This window comes from Pseudonaja textilis, chromosome 3 (genome assembly GCF_049901715.1).
Source record: "Pseudonaja textilis isolate UNSWEBS1 chromosome 3, rPseTex1.2, whole genome shotgun sequence".
Classification (NCBI taxonomy): Eukaryota; Metazoa; Chordata; class Lepidosauria; order Squamata; family Elapidae; genus Pseudonaja; species Pseudonaja textilis.
In genome coordinates this window covers 42,362,360-42,379,273 of record NC_141992.1, presented here as the reverse complement: position 1 = coordinate 42,379,273, position 16,914 = coordinate 42,362,360, and the positions used below count along the sequence as shown (strand labels likewise).

The 16,914-nt window shown below is 34.3% G+C and overlaps 1 protein-coding gene across 1 annotated transcript in view; it reads right to left on the bottom strand.

Moving 5' to 3' along the window:
* The window catches only part of CD34 (CD34 molecule), a 39,080-nt gene extending 22,858 nt beyond the window's left edge, over nt 1-16,222 (bottom strand). Inside the window, exon 1 of the mRNA XM_026713003.2 lies at nt 15,081-16,222. Coding sequence (XP_026568788.1) covers nt 15,081-15,159 — 79 coding nt within the window. The 5' untranslated portion in view covers nt 15,160-16,222. The remainder of the gene's footprint in view (nt 1-15,080) is intronic.
* Nucleotides 16,223-16,914: the final 692 nt, after the last annotated feature.

Here is a 16,914-nt window from a genome sequence, read left to right as displayed (position 1 = left end):
CTCAAGTGATGATGCTCCCACAATTTCTGAGGACAAGCTGTTCCATTGGTTGATTGTTCTCACTGTCAGAAAGTTTCTCCTTATTTCCAGGTTAAATCTCTCCTTGTTCAGTTTCCATCCATTATTCCTTGTCTGGCCTACAGACAAGAAAATAGCTTGACCCCTTCCTCTCTGTGGAAGATCAAGAGGAAAGGGAAGGCAGACAGTTTCTTGCCTAGGCACCAGAGCAACAATGAAAGCAGTGCTTGATAATAATGACTTGAAGACACATTGCATTGAAAATTACAGTATCACAGCTAATGAAGGTGTAAAATGTTATGTCTCTTTGTGATTTCCCAAGCCATAGAGTATGCTGCCTATATGCAATTCCTTATATGAAAGAAGAGGTGAATTATTTCATCTTGGGGTAGTAATTGTGTTCATTGTAAGTAATTCAAGTTAAATTAAATTAGATGGTTTTATCCTATCCTTGCTCGCTTTTTTCCCCCAGTTATATCTGGAATGCAACCAGTACAGATCATACATACAAGTACAATGCAATCAGTACAGATCATATATATATATATATATATATATATATATATATATATATATATATATATATATATATATATATGTGTGTGTGTGTGTGTGTGTGTGTGTGTGTGTGTGTGTGTGTGTGTGTGTGTGTGTGTATGATCAAATGCTATCAATACACATCTGAAATCTTAGGTTGTCCTACCAGTGACAAAATTAATATAGACAGACAGAAACCATATCAAACGCCAAGTACAGAAACCTGAGGGGGGGAAAAAAAATCAAAGACAGAAAATACATGTCATCTTGAAAATAGTGAGTTTGATGAGATAGAGCTTAACTTGAAGAGAACCAACTGGGAACCAAATCATGAAGACAACTTTGGATAAACGGGAAATCAAACAGAAGAGAATAACCAACAATATCAAAGACTGAACAGATCTTATAGAGATGAAGGAGTGAGGACAGTTGGATTGGGAAGTGGGGCATTGAAAATACTTTTTGTAAGGGCCACTCAGAGGATGATAGTGGCAGAAACCAGATGGGAAAGCTTTAAAGGTAGGATTGAACAAAAAATGCGAGTAGAATGAAAGATAGCTAGTTTAAGGAATTTTTGATGCAGGACACAAAGAAAATTAGAGAAATAAAGAATAAAGATGTAACTGAATTAGCATGCACACACACACACACACACACACACACACACACACACCCCCTTTCCATTTTTTTTTGCAAGAAAGTTTTATATTAGAATAAGTATTTCATATCACAATACATACATTTGTATACAGATGTTTTTAGTAATTGATGTTGTTTTTGTCTGGAAAATTGTTCTGAATTATCCACAGTAGTGCTGGATTGCAACTTTACAGTCCTTTTTACTTTAAGCTGTGCTGGCAGTAACTCATAGAAAGTGGAATTTATCAACATCTGGGCAGCTATCTTTAACCTAATTCTTTGTAATTCTTTAAGTAATATTTAAGAAAATATTTCCATTTATAATTCCAGTAATAAAACACTGATACCTTAAAATATTTATTCCTAATTATTTTGCCATTTTAGGTTAAATGCATTCAATCTTTCAAAAAAAATTTTTTTTATTTAGTTGATTCTAACAACAAATACTACAATTTCAGACTTTCAAACTATTGTGGTTATATTTTTTTCTTTAAAAGTTAAAACAGACTTGAAACTCAGATAACAAGAGAACAAGTTTTAAATCTTCATTTTATAACCCACATTCCACAACAGCTTTGTTTGTTCCCTTTTGTGAAAATATTGCAGATACCTAATGTAATTTATGTGATACTGTTATTGTTTCTGAAAGCAGACAATTTGTCCTGTGCTCCTTCCATGAGCCATACTTCTCTAACTTCTTTTAAAATTGTTTGAAAGTATGTTTTAGAGGAATTTAATCATAGTATTTTTTTTCCTATAGGTCAAAAAGCTAAAAGCAGAACAAGAAATCAATTATTTTCCAGTGTTTGGGAAAGGTGTATATTTATATCCACCAGCCTTATTAAAAGAACATTCTGTTGTGCAAAAGGATATGTTTCCATTGCCAAGAATTCTGGATTATCTTAAAATTAATCTAGAACAAATGTTTAGAGCCAAATGCCTGAAACAGAGTAATTGATGTCTCATATAACATAGCTCAGAATGTGTGTATTAACGATGCAAGTTCACCATAGTGTTAGCCAGACATTATTTTGTATTCACTGCATGAAAGGTTATTTGTATACAAATTCCAGTTTGCAAAAGAACTAACATGCATGTATTTGTATCCAAATTGTAGACATGTGACAGTTGCATGCTCATTTGTATACACATTCACTAAGTGTTTGATTTATATTTGAACTGCTGAATTTACAGACATTATAAATCTTCTTAATATAACCTACTTACATACTGGAAAAAAATTAGATTTATAGTCTTCATTTGATTTAGTATTAAATTTATAATCCTGCTTCTTGATGGCAACTTAAAACAAAATAGAAGATAGTCCAGGGGTGGGATTCAATTGGTGTTACAACCGCTTCGGTGATTACGTTTTGCGTGCACATGTACTACAACTTCAGCTGTGCTGCCTGGACAGCTGATAAGCGCTGCACGCAGGTGTGCAGTGTTTGAAAAACTGCTTTTTTACTGCTTTTTCAACTTCAGCTGTGTCACGCAAAGCAGCTGTGGTTGAAAAAGCAGGAAATAAAGGTCAGGCAACAGCCCGGGCAGGCGGGTGGGTCAAACAGCAGCAGACACAGAATTGGCTCTGTGTCTGCTGCTCTTCAGAGCTACCGGTTCTATAGAGCCAGGCAGAACTGGTAGCATCCCACCTCCGAAGATAGTGTATACTATAAAATATAACATGAATAAAATTAAAATGCTACTAGTTAACTTCTGCCTTTTAGGATCAATCATCTATGGTAAAGGGACAAAAAGTCAAAAAATATGCCAAAGACTAGCACTTGATTGAGAAGCCATGAAGGCCTCAGAGAACATTCAAAGGTATGTATCTACACCTACAAAGATAAGAATTATGCAAACCGTGGTATTCCCTATGACACCCTATGCAAATGAAATTTGGAAAAAAGCATGATAGGCAGAGTATTGACACCTTTGAACTTTAGTGTTGAAAAGACTGCTGAGAATACATGGACAGCTAAGAAAACAAACCAGTGAATAATCAAAGAAATCACAACAAAATTCTTCCTTGAGTTCAAGTGACTAGGCTCAGACACACTTTAGACACATTATGCAAAGACCTAGCTCTCTAGAAAAGGCTCTAATATTGGGAAAGTGGAAGGAAAGAAAAGAGGATGACCAGTAACAAGGTGGATGGACTGTGTTACAGTGGTGATGAGTGCATCATTAGAAGATCTGAAAGAACAAGTTAGGGATAGATTGTCATGGAGAAAATATATTTACATGGATGAAAAGAGTAAAAAATGACCTAACAGCACATAATCATAACTTGTGATAAACAAAACAAAATACCTATGTTTTTCCATTGTTTTACTACTTCGTAATCATGATCCCTCTCTCACTCTTCAGTAACAATATTTGTTCTGTCTCTGTCACAAAGAGAAACTAGAAAGAAACAGATAAAATGAAACTAGCACATTGGAGCAGATTCTGACTCCCCTCTCTGTTTGATAGACTATACCTGAAGACAAAGAATGTGTTCAGGCATTCTCAAATCTGCATGAACCCACAGGATTTTTCTGTCACTTATGAAAAACAAGTATTGTAGGAATTGCCTTGAAGACAGGATATCAGATTATACATGTGATGGAATTTTCCTTCTTCCCACCCACTAGAAACCTGCATTTTCAAGAGTGTGGAAATGACTAATGATTAGATACGTTATAGAAATCAAAGGAATTGTTCTGTGAGTTTAAGGTTCCTAATGAATTTAAGTAGGTAAATCCCTTAAATTTTGAATAGTAAATTTTGTGGTTAAATTTCATTTTAAACTGCTTTAAATATTCCTGACCCCTTCTCTGCTTAAATAAAGGTGCTAAATTGGGAATGTATATAAATTTGATCATTTTTGTCTGCCTCCTGGGTATGCATGCTTGCCTGATTTTTTAAGGCAAGAAAAGAAATATCTTGGAAAAGGGAACTTGTCTTTTTCTAGAGGGGGAAGCCTAAATGCTGGATCCTCACATGTTTAAGCTGAGGTTTAGTAATAGCTGTAAATCAAACAAGTTTAGAAGTGCTTCAACCATGAGAGTGAAAATGCAGAACATTCTGACCCATTCAGCAACATTGAGGTGATGCTGTCACATAAGAGGGAACAAGAGTGCAGTGCTTTGTGTTCAATATTATAATAAAATTGAGAGGTGTCATTAGTGGCGTGTTCGCACATCTGTGAGGTGATAGGAAAGAACTCCAAGATCTCAGTTCCTTTGTTTAAAAAACAGTTGTGGGCCCTCTAGTTAAATTAGGAACATAGCACTTAAAAAGGGACCTTATTCTCTTTATGTGTTCTGTTTACAGAATCAAATGTTTCCATTCTATTTTTGACAAAATAAGTTTGTGCTTGTCAGTGAGAATGAAATAAAATTGGGGAAAGCCTCAACAGGAAAAGTCTAAAGCTCTTCTGATGTATAGTGCTCTAATCTGACTCAGGTTCAGTCATAGCTGCATTTGTCGAAAACAGAGTGATTCAGCCATGGATCACATACTATTTCATCTGGTTGCACCCTTTAAAATAATACAAGACATGGTGACTTGTTTAACAACAAATAAACTTACTCAAAAGAGTAGTTATCCTTCCTCAGAAGGCTTTCTTCCAGCAAAAATATCCAAAAACCATTGCCATGTTTCTTTAGGAAACAATGACTTCATCTAGAGATAGTAAGGCTCTGAAAATGGACAGTTTGTGCCATGAAGTAAGCTAGCATACTTGTGGCTCTAGATCAGCTTAAATCTACATTGGGCATCTTACCTAGAGGAGCACATTATCCTTCAGTTCACTGAACATTCAGTCTACTTTTGCTAGTAAACTGCAAATGAAAGCCTTGGGTCAAATCTTATAGTTTGTGAACCCAAGAAAATAGGAATTGCACTACTACATTTAACCCTTTACAGGTGACATGGAAGGATAAACTTAAAAGATACATTTCAAAATAAAAATCATTATTCAGGAAGTGAATGCATGATCAAAATGCCATAGTTTTTAATGGTGTCAAATTGGGACTTGAACTGCAACTCCACATAATGTTTAGGCTGAGACTTAAAATAGTATCTTGGAAATTCTGTTTATCTTAAATATAAAATAATTCTAAACTAATCAGAAAAAAGTCTTTAAAATAGTTTTTGTTGGTAATTCAAATGCAAATAAGTTTGCTTGAAGCACAAGACTTTAGCTGCAGAGAAAACTCAGGAGCAGCTAAAACAAGGGCTATACATTTACATCTAATGTAACAAAGAGCTAGTATCTTATCTATTTTTTCTTACATAGTAGGAAAAGTATTTTCTGTTAAACTTGTTTACAGGATGAGGAAGAGGAGAATCTTTATTGCAATAACCAATTCATAAAACACTTTATATACATAAAACTGATATTGATTAATCAGTTATTTAAACAGATCAGTCAGACAAATTGCTATATATCTTATATATAAGTTGTCAAAATCTTGACAAAATGGAATCCGTTGAATCTGAAAGCAAAAGTTTTAGATAATACTGTTCAGGGTAACCAGGAATAGCAGCTCACAGCATACATTTGGCGACTCCACATGGGTAATTTAAATGGATGCCTTTGTGTTTCCCTTCCAAGACTATTAATGAAAGTGTGTTGAACCAAGCCAGGGTTAAGGCCCTACCTAGTTTGAGAACTCTTAAGTTATCTGGTTATACTTCTTTAAAGAGGGACATCAGGTCTATTTGAAATGAATATCATTGTCCTTGAGGCATTGCTCTGATTGTTCCTATTTGTTCAAGGTTACATGTATATTTGAGTTAATAAAAAACCTAGAATTTCCAGTTTTTAAAGTATCACCATGGCTCAAAAGGAAACAAATTTATTGAAATGATCCAGGCCTAGTAGAAAAGAAAGAGTTGTATACAGTATATAAAAATGTGTGTTGAGGCATTGGATTCAGTCTTACTAATGCCACTCTCATAATATATGATCACATTTGAGACACAAAATGGGATTTGAAATAAAATCCTGAGAAACATAGTCTATACTCTTTCTATAAGGATAAAATAATTGTAGGGACTTATTTGAGCACCAAACAATAATTCCGCTGAACTGAATTCACTAGAGCATATGATATCCCTTTAGTTTAAAAGAATATTTGAAGAACTGCGGCAGATAATTATGAATTACATGACCCACATGTAGTTTATGTGTGATTGTGGTATGAAATACAGTGCTCAGATGCTTCAATGGCCTCCTCAATTGTATGATTATTATTTCAGAGGAGATTGAGAACAGCAATGCCTTTTCAATAGGATGGGAGCAATTATATTGGGTCTCACATTTGGGTATAATTCAGTATTTCAAATAATGGATCGATATCTTTCAAGGCAGCAAAATGAATCAGTTAAAATATAACACTAATGGTTATTTTAGTACTTCAGATTCCCACAAACACTTTGGTTTATATAAAGCTCCTATGGACAAAACAATGGAGAATAATAGATTAACATGAGCAAGCTCTCTCACTGTATGTATATAATATGCTCAAATAAACATTCTGTCCCTGTGCCTCCCACAGGAAAGCCCTGAATATAGATTACAGCAACCACAAATACAAGAATTTCCACACCCACAACAGTCATAAACTCATGCAAAAAAAAAAAAAAAATCAGGTTCATCACTATTAGCAGCACCCAAGCTGTTGAACAAAATAGATGGGAAAATTAAGCCTACTCATCTAAAAGAATATCTACTCAAGTTCCATTGAGTCACTTGTAAGTGAAGAGCCTGAATCACTGAATATAGATGGCAATAGATTATATGCCCTACAACCTTTAGAGGTAGAGTGTGAAAAAGAGTCTTTTCTGTTATGGCACCAAAGCTATGAAAATACATCCTTGAGTAAGTCTATAATTATTCCACCTAAAAAATAAAAAAAATATTAGAAATGTATCTAGACTTTGGATCATATTCAGTCTCACCTATCCATCACACTTCCCTAAAAAAAAACAAATGACATCAAGATAGCAGACTTCAGGAAGTTCTGATGTCAACCATTCTTCCAGAGGGCTTTTTTCCCCCTCTTTCCTGTGCAGGGCTCTCTCCCAGGAGAATACTGTTTGAAGCAACTCCTTTGCCAGCTCCTTGCTCATCTATTCTGCTTATGTTTCCACTCCAGAGAAGACACATGAAGAATAGTTCTCTAGGGGAGAGCATGAACTATCTGCTAACTCTTAAAGATCTGGTTCTTTGTAAACCTTCTCAGATGGGTGATATCATGGAAAGAACAAATCAGCTTTGTAGCCAGAATTCAACGGAGTATACATTATTCAAATATACAGACATGTGGCAAAATGAAAACTTAGAACCTATATTGTACTGCAAATAATTCCTTAATGGTTAGAATTCCATGGATCCTTGAAAAGAAAAACTTATTGTTTGAGAATCTGAATTACTCCATAAGATGAACTTAATTTAATTTAATATCAAATTTCTACAAACAGAAATAAACCGGTTAAGGCACTAGGCTAGAAACCAGGAAACTGAATTCTGTCCCACCTTAGGCTTGAAGGCTGGTTGGATGACTTTGGGCAATCTTCTTACTTAGCCTAATCCACCTCACAAGATGGTTGTAGTGAGGAAAAATGGAATATTATTACTATGTTCACCACCTTGAGTTACTTATAAAAATATAAAAGCAATATAAAAATGCTTCCTATAACCTTAACCATAACTGTAATAAATGTGATTACTATAAACATTTTACCTTTAAAGACAACCTTATGAAGAGTAACTAAGGTGGGTGAAAAACATGTTAATCTTTCATCAATCTATATGTCAAGAAGGATTTTTCTCTGCTTTTCTTAAAAGGGGCAAGAGAAACCATAGGGGTATTATAATTATTGAGGAAAGGAAGAGGTTGTCAGTTAAAGAGGAAGTCCAGGATGTATGAGGCAAAATATTGTATTTACATTCAAGTCTCAACTTAGAAATCCTATTTTAGCATCAAAATCCTTGCTCTAATACAATTACACCCTCCTCTTTTTCATTTTATCTAGGGCAGCCAATCTCTGCTCTGGTCATTGTAGAATTTGCCTTACAAAGGACAAAAGACATCAAGCCTTCAGAAGTCTTCTTCATTCTCAATCAGAGTTTTCAATTTGATGGAGATTCCACAATAGTCAGAAACATTCTGTGTAATTGTTCCTCAACCACTCCACCAGAGTATCAGTTTCAGATGCAACATTCCTTTGCCTGGCTGAATTTGAATCCATGAACTTTGGGTTTGCTGCATCTAGTGTATTAACCACTATATTTCAATTTGGTTCTATTCTTTTGAGTGTGGCTATAGAATCATCACACCTGCAGCATTTGTCTGGATCCTTTGCATCCTTTTATTTACAACATAAAACTCCTTCTAAGGAAGGAAAGAAATAAATCAGATGAAAAATCTGTCTTTACTTGCCATGGCTTTTTGAACTATGACTGATTTCTTCATACCTAGCTTTGGAACCTGAAAATTTGTTTGCCCTTGCTTAGGTGAATGCTTCAAATCAGTCATCTGTATTACATGCAGAAGACACTGGCTATATTAAATGCAGAGGAAGCTGTGTTGTGCATTTGCCTTTTTTCTGTTCTTAAAATGGAACACTTAACAGAATTATATCAAACTACATATGTTTGTTAGAGCTGCATTTTAAGAAAAAGCAAGTAAAAGAGAAAAATGATGAATTGCAAAATGATCCTTTTCTCTTTTTAAGGAAGATCTATGTTTCTTTAAACCACCCATACCCGTTTCTTAGTGAATCATTTTGTGACTGTGATAGATATATCTTTGATGAAATAATTACAAGATGTACATCTTCCTAGGAATAGAGAGGAATAAGTATACACTATTGTTTATTGTATTGTAAAAGCTGTTAAATGGAATAAATTACATTGTAACCTTGCTTTTGTTTTGCATGTTCAAACTATGTGCAAGCAAGCCAATGAGTTAAGCAGAGTTGTAAATCCTCCTTGCCTCCATATGCTCACCTTAACTACAGCTTACTATCTAATGCAACCATATAGTCTTGGGAAATAGAATTAAACCTAAGATAATATATACATGTAGGAAATTCTATATGCATGTACATGTGTACAAGTTTGTATATCTGTTTGTCTTTGAGAAAGTCCAAAAACTCTGGAGTCAATTGTTAAATCTTGTTGTGTATAGGTGTTTGCTCAAAAACAATTGTCTACAACATACAAGTCTTATATTATTTCAGTGTGAAATCTTCCATACTAGCAATCTATAATACCACTGAGCTGTAGCAATCTAAAACCTGTCTTTATTAGTAATACATCACTACAACAATGGCTGGATTTTCTGTAAATTTCCATTAGCATGGAAATCCTCAGTATGCATTTTCATGCCTTCCAAGCAATGCTCTTGCAAAATTTTAAAGCAATGTAAGAATGGCCTCTGTATCCTTTATGCTCTACAACAGGGGCATCAAACTTACGTCATCATGGCAGTGTCATGTGACCTATTGAGACTTTTTTCCTCTTTGCTAAACCGGGTGTGGGTATGGCCAGCACGTAATGCACCTGGTCCACTGGCTGGGAGTTTGATAGCCTTGTTCTACAAATTATGTTCTATAACTGTATATCCTCTTATTTGACCAACTGATTATAACTGAGAATTCTAATGATTCTTAGCACTTAGCAATAGCAATAGCACTTAGATTTATATACCGCATTATAGTGCTTTACAGCCCCCTCTAAGCTGTTTACAGAGTCAGCATATTGCCCCCAATAATTTGGGTCCTCATTTTACCCACCTCGGAAGGATGAAGGGCTGAGTAAAGCTTGAGCATGGTAGGATTCGATCTGCCAAATTGCAGCAGAAGTAGTTTGCAGTACTGCACTTTAACCACTGAGCCACCGAGGCTCAAATAGTTCAGATTGAAGGTAAATGTGAAGCATAAAAGTTAGCACTTAGCCTCAGACTGCCAAAATTAATATCACTCTGCTATGTGACTAAAAATGAGGTTCAGAATTTCATTTGCTGGAGGACATGCAAAATCAAACTGGATAAGCCAAGATTTTAGTATTTGTGATTTATTCTGCCAATAATTATAATAAGTACCACCTTTGGACATTCTGAGCAACATTAGTCATGAATCTTTAGTTTTGCTCTTCTGCAGCCATGTGGCAGGAATTCAGAAGGGTGGAGTCCCCTTCCCTCTGGAAGTATCTGATAAAATTCTACCCATTCCCTCCTCCAGATGCTTTTTCCTTTTCCACAAGGCCCTAGACGGGATATGGGTGTGGGCTTTACACTCATGAATGACACAAAGAAAAGACTGAGGACAATGTGAGAAGAGAAGTTGACAACTTAAAATATTACAACACCTGGTTAAGCCAACTTCTTGCTCATCGATTCTACCCAAATGCAATAGCTAAAGTGCCTGCAACATCAATGTTTTTTTTTAATGGATTGTATATGATACGAACATCTGAGTTTTGTCATTTTTCCAACTTCAGAAACCAATTTTAAAAACCTCACACCACAATTGATCATATAATTTTAGGATATTATTGCTTAATATTCTATTTTAGTTCAGCTCAAGTAATTTGATTTTAAAATGTCATTAAGATTTGAATTAAACTAGATATAATTCCTATTATAATGGTATAGCCTTTTCCAAGTTTTTACACCAATGCAGGTTGTATATACTGGAAACAAAATGAACATAAAAGTGCTAAAATTAAATTTAACATTGCTATAGTATAATCTCTGGAGATTTCAGATTATTCCCATTCTATTAGTCCACTTGAAAACTTTGTGAAATACCTTTTTATTTGTAATTTATGTTAAGTATTATTTTTGAGGCCCAAGATAATCTCATAAGAATATCACAACTCCCTATAAATAATCACCTTCAATAATATCATTTTCCAAATAATTTAATTAACAATACTTGCTCTTAGTGCAATATTTTCATTCCCCAAACATAATAATTGGCACTGTCAATTTGTACTATGAAGTTCAGTTGAATCTTCAAAAACTAGTGTTTTTGTCTGTGATACTATTTTACAACATTCTATGCTCACAGTTTTCTTTTCTTTTCTTTTTTGTTACCATTATTACCATGTAAGAAGATTTGTTTGTTATATTAAAATACTTATTGAATGCAATATTTGGCAAATGTATTAATTTCTAGGTAGTGATTATATAGATTATAGGCACTTTTAGTTCCATGGCAAAAATAAAAGATAATACATTGGATGCATATGTTTGGTTTCCTCCTTTAGATTTTTACAATGCAAATGGAAAAAAATAGAAAGTTAACATATCATATGTGAAGTAACTATTAAAGAAATATACATATATCAATTTGATCTTTTAGCAATATGTTATATACAGCATCACAGTTTGCAATAACAGCTTCAATTGCTTTCACAGTATATGCACTCTTGATGAAAAGGGAGGCTATGTACTCATATAGATGTGATTCTCAGCAATGTACTTCGCCAGTGTGAAGTGATAATCTTAATTTTTTACAGTAGTAGTCTCCTAGATCTTTGTAGATACAAAGCAAAGTATCATTTGATGACTTGATAAAAAAGCAAGGGAGCAGGAGAAACAAATGACTAAATAAATCCCAAGATATAAGTCATCTACTTTCTATGAAGAAACATTTAAAAATTATCAAGGTTTTTCTGTTTGCTGTGGAAAACAAGGTAAAAGAAAAATATGCAGTAATAAATATCTGTCTTGTTAGATGATCAAAACAAGCAAATAAATAAAGAATAATTTTTTATTAAATATTTTGGGGAACAGTTCCCAGTGCAAAATGTAGAAGTGCACAATTCTCTTCTGTCCTTTAGATTTAACCCAGCAAATTGTCAGTGTGACCATGGTCAAGAAAATTGAGTCTGAAAGATGATAAGGGAAAGTTGAAATGAAACATTAAATGGGACTGTTGTACAAATAAATGTTTATCTTTTCAGCCACATGTAAATTAAATCATGTTTCCTATCTAAAGTTGCTTCAGCAGGTCAGGTCTCTTTAACTGTTTAGCTGTTTAACTCTTCTTGATTATGGATTCTGTAAGATTATCAAAATAAAATGCGTTCCCACATACCAGGTGCTATCTGTTATTTGTATATCTGTGTATTTAAATCATCCAGGTTTTTTCAGTATGAATAGACATTTATTTAAAAAAGAAAAAGAAAAGATGGATACAACCAAATATTTCTGAGAAATTACCCTCTGGATTTTTCCTTTTGCTTAGAGATCGTTCTTTCCTGCTTTTTCTTAAGAAATAAGGATCTTAAGCTTGTAGTAAACTCCAAGCAATAGTACCATGACAATTTAAATGAAGTCTTCTAGACAATTACTTATTTTGCTTTTTGCCACATTCTTGGAATGCATTGATGAGATTTGGTTTACCCCAAACTAGTAAAGTACTGAATTTACTGTGACAGAGAGAGAAAGAGAGAGGAGGGGAGGGAGGGAGGGAGAGAGAGAATAGTATTATAAAGATAGTGGGAAATAATTCAAGAATCCACAAGTGCACAATAATCTCCTTAAAATGATTGCCAAGTATAAACAAATTCCAAAACCAAAACTCATCATGCATCTCTGAAATGGTAAACAGTCACTGCCACTTTTTGAAAGCCTTTCCTCTCTTGGACTCAAGTCAATGCTCAGTTACACATAGCCAATGACCTTGGATACATTTTTCAAGATGCATCCCAATCTTTTAGTAGAACATGAATAAAAATTATGAGACAGATTAAAATATACATCCATATAGTCATTTTCCTGCATATTGGCTCCATATTTGCAAAACCAATTCCATGTTTTTCTAATTTCTGGTTAAGGCCCTCTCTATGGATTGAAACTTGGACTTAGACAGCTGGGAAGTTGCTCTTCCAGTAATATGAGAACTTTCAAAACTGCTAATAAAGTACTTGAAGATACTGCTTAGAATAAAGAAATAGAATCACACACAGACACACGCACAGAGACCATGATTACCGTGATTATCTAAGAGTTAATTATGAGGCAGTTTTCATATGTGATACTAAAAAAGCATTCAAGCTATTATTTGAATGTCACATTCAGGTTTCCCATTCTTTGCAAACATGATCAGGTTTTTACAGTTTCAAATCAGGGCACAAAGTTGGATGGCTCAAAATAATACAGTCTACTTGTTCCAAGGTTATTTACAGACCAGATATTGTCCTTACCATCCCCAATATGTTATGAATATTGACTAAGAGGCTAATTATCTGCATCCACTAACATAGCAATGCACAGCTGGAATTTTTTTTATAAAGAATTTCATTTATACAGTATGTCTACCACTGCAGGATAAGTTTGTAAATTCTTTATATGATAGATAACATCTACCAATATATATAGAGTGCATTTTATCATATCTAATAATAGGCACTTGTCTCCAGATGGTTGGTTATTAGGGAATGTGGACAATGTGCAGGTTCCCAGCAGGTGTCTAATACATATTTCTAGGCATTTGGAGAAGCAAACAGAATCAAACATGTCAACTGAGAGCAATTGAGGATCCTTTGGGGAGTGCTTCTCAGTACAATGGATATAAAACATTCAGAAAAAGAATTGTATACCATTTAATAGGATGTAGCATCTAATGATATGCTAAAAGAAAAATAAAATAAGTTGACTACTTTTCTTTTTGGACAGAACATTTCAGTTGGTCTATGAACCAATCAGTTGTGGGCCATTTTTATCTAACTAAGAGTAGTTATGTGATTATCATCATGACAACATGTTCACTTGCAGATGAGCTTTATTAACTATAAAAACAAACTAAAAAAGACAATGCAATGGCACATCACCAACTTCCCATTGCTCAGAATGGAAGAACTTTTTGAATGGCAAAATTGTAAAATGCAGTATTAACTAGTGAATATATTCATCTGATAAACTCTGTTTTTCTGTTTGCTACTTTTGCTACTTAGTATTGTATTAGTATTGGTTTTGATTGTATTAATGCATGCTTTTCACTAAAAATATTTATTTAAAGAGTCTGGATATTTGCAGTACATGACATGTTCAAATAAAAAAAAAAACATTTTCTAGTCTCACTGCAGACACAAAACCAACTAAGTATCTTGGGCCACTCATTCTTAGCTAATAAAAGTTTGCCACTAAAACTTCAGGGACTTGTCCAGGTGGCCATCAGGAAGAACACTGACTGAAAGCCTTGTGTACACAAGGGTGCACACGAACACACACACACACACACCAAATTTTTTTATCCTGCTGTATTTTTAAGCATTTACAGAAAGATAATGTATTTGCAATGGAATTGACAACTGTTTTTGAAACTAAACATTGGACAGTAAGGAAGTATACATTTTAAAGAGCAAGCTTAAATGAATACACTCCTCTAAGATATTAAAACAATACACTATATAGCATAGACATTTGAGGATTACAAGCGAAGAATTTTTTTAAAAACTTTTTAACAGTATTTTGTTTTTTAGTTAGGTACTTTGGGTTAAGAATAAATGATAAAAATGATTAATATACATACTAGGATAACTAAGCATTCTTGATGACATGTGGAAAAGATCATACAGTTGCAAAGCAATGAACACCTGCATCTATTGTCTGTATGCTTTGGTATAGCATTTCCTCACAAATGGAAGCTACGCATCTGTAATGATTTCTGTCTATAAATCACCAATTTGGAAGATTCCATACTGCAATCTTTTGCTACTTTTGTCTGCCATTTGAACCTCAAAGGGACTGACATTACATTAAAAGTACATACTTCTAATAATATTTCATAAACTATGGCAAACAGACTCATAATTTCATTCTTTCACTTTTGTGCATAAGAGTTTCAGAGGTTGTACTTTCTTTTCAAATACTCACCCAACAGGCACAAAACATAGAAGATTGCCCAGAGGAGTTGCCTCTCTTTCAGGATCATAAAACTCCACACTAGCATCATTCCCAGTACAGAAGCAGTGTCTAGGACTAACAACTGAATGATTCTCAGAGCTCCCCTCAGATTTAGTTTCTCTGATGTGTTTTGAAGGCTTCAGTGTTTCTTCCTATTAACTAAAGCTTTTTGAGGTCAGTTCATTGTAGGATAGGATTCCCTCCTAAAAGATGTGCTTGTGGCTCAAGATTGTGAGGTGGAGTTTTGTGAAGTCTGATCTCATAGCTTTATATAGTTCAGAAGAGTCTGTCAACATCATTGTTAAACTTCCCCTCACCCTACAATAGCACATCAGTTAACACTTTCCTGGAAACTCCTTGCTTTTATTATGGACAGAACATAAGCTTTAAAACCACATTTCTTCTACAGAAATAATTTTGATTAGTGGCAATATTGAAACAAAAACAAATCAACAACTAACTGCTGAAAGGCAGTTAATTTAAAATTGATCAGCTTCAAGCCAATCCAGGAGAGAACTTTAGCTAGAAATTGAAGGATTTGAGAACAAAATGTTATAAAGTGAGTGGAGGGAGCCTTACTGGGGCAGGTATCTTATTGAACAGAAGATTCTTAAAAATCTTCATAAACTATATTAAATGTGAGAAAGGGCACTTAAAACATTTAACTAACTATTTTCTGAAAACCTCTGACATAGTAATTTGCATGCAGTTTTTTTTAAGTTTCTTAATGCTATGCACAAAGTATATTTAGATAATGATTACATTTTTACTGGACTATTGGCATGCATTGATCTAGGAAATGTGCTATCAATTGGGCACTAAAGTCCTGTATTATCTGTTGCAAGGGCAGACAGTGAGGCTCACATTCAGAATTTCCACATCATATTGGCATTCTCACAAAACTATGATCTTAGGGAGTCTTGCTTGTTCATAAAATCTTACCATGGCAGGCAAGAGCAGTCTTTTATCAGACATTCCCTATCATTTTCTACAATTCTGCAGGATAGAATCCTTCCAGCTATCACATTTTTAAATATATATTTCATTCCCTTATTCCTACTGCTACAGGATTTCATCAGTGGTCTGATATCTATTTTTGTGCATCTTACAGTGAAATTAATATAGTAGCGGAGTGAAATGGGAACAGACCAATCTGCATAAGGAGGCTGGGCCAGTTAGCCATAATAGTGGCTATTTCTGCTTTTTTCTATTTATTGAGAGTCACATTAAGGAATCACTGTTTTGATACTATTCCCATTGAATGTTAGATCAGGCTCCAATACACCCACACAAAGAAGACATCTTATAATAGATCAACTGGTTGTCTGATGGATGGCCTCTCTCAAAAGAGAATGTGCAACCTCTTTTTCGGTGGATTTTGTTACCAAAGTGATGCCCAGTTATGCTTTTCTTTTCTTGCAAGTCAGAATTACACATTTTAAAAGCAAGCTTGATCTGAATTTTGGACAGGACAGAATTCAAAATTTGAATGATATGCCAGGTCTAGATGGGATTCCATTATTTCTTGAGGAACTGAGGCCCAATCTGGGAAGGGAGAGGGTCACAATAAATATATTTTTGTAAACTGGGCCAAACACAGACAAGACTTACAACAAGTTACATATACTACAATAAGCAGTTTTATGTTCCTTGAATTCTTTTATATATTCGCCCAACCACAACATGTTCAAAATATACAACGTACTCCCTTTTCTTTTCTCCTTGCTTTTAAACTCCAATTGAGCCTTATTCTCAGCAGTAAATACTTAAGCAGTGACTATAACAAAATACATAGTTTCTGAGT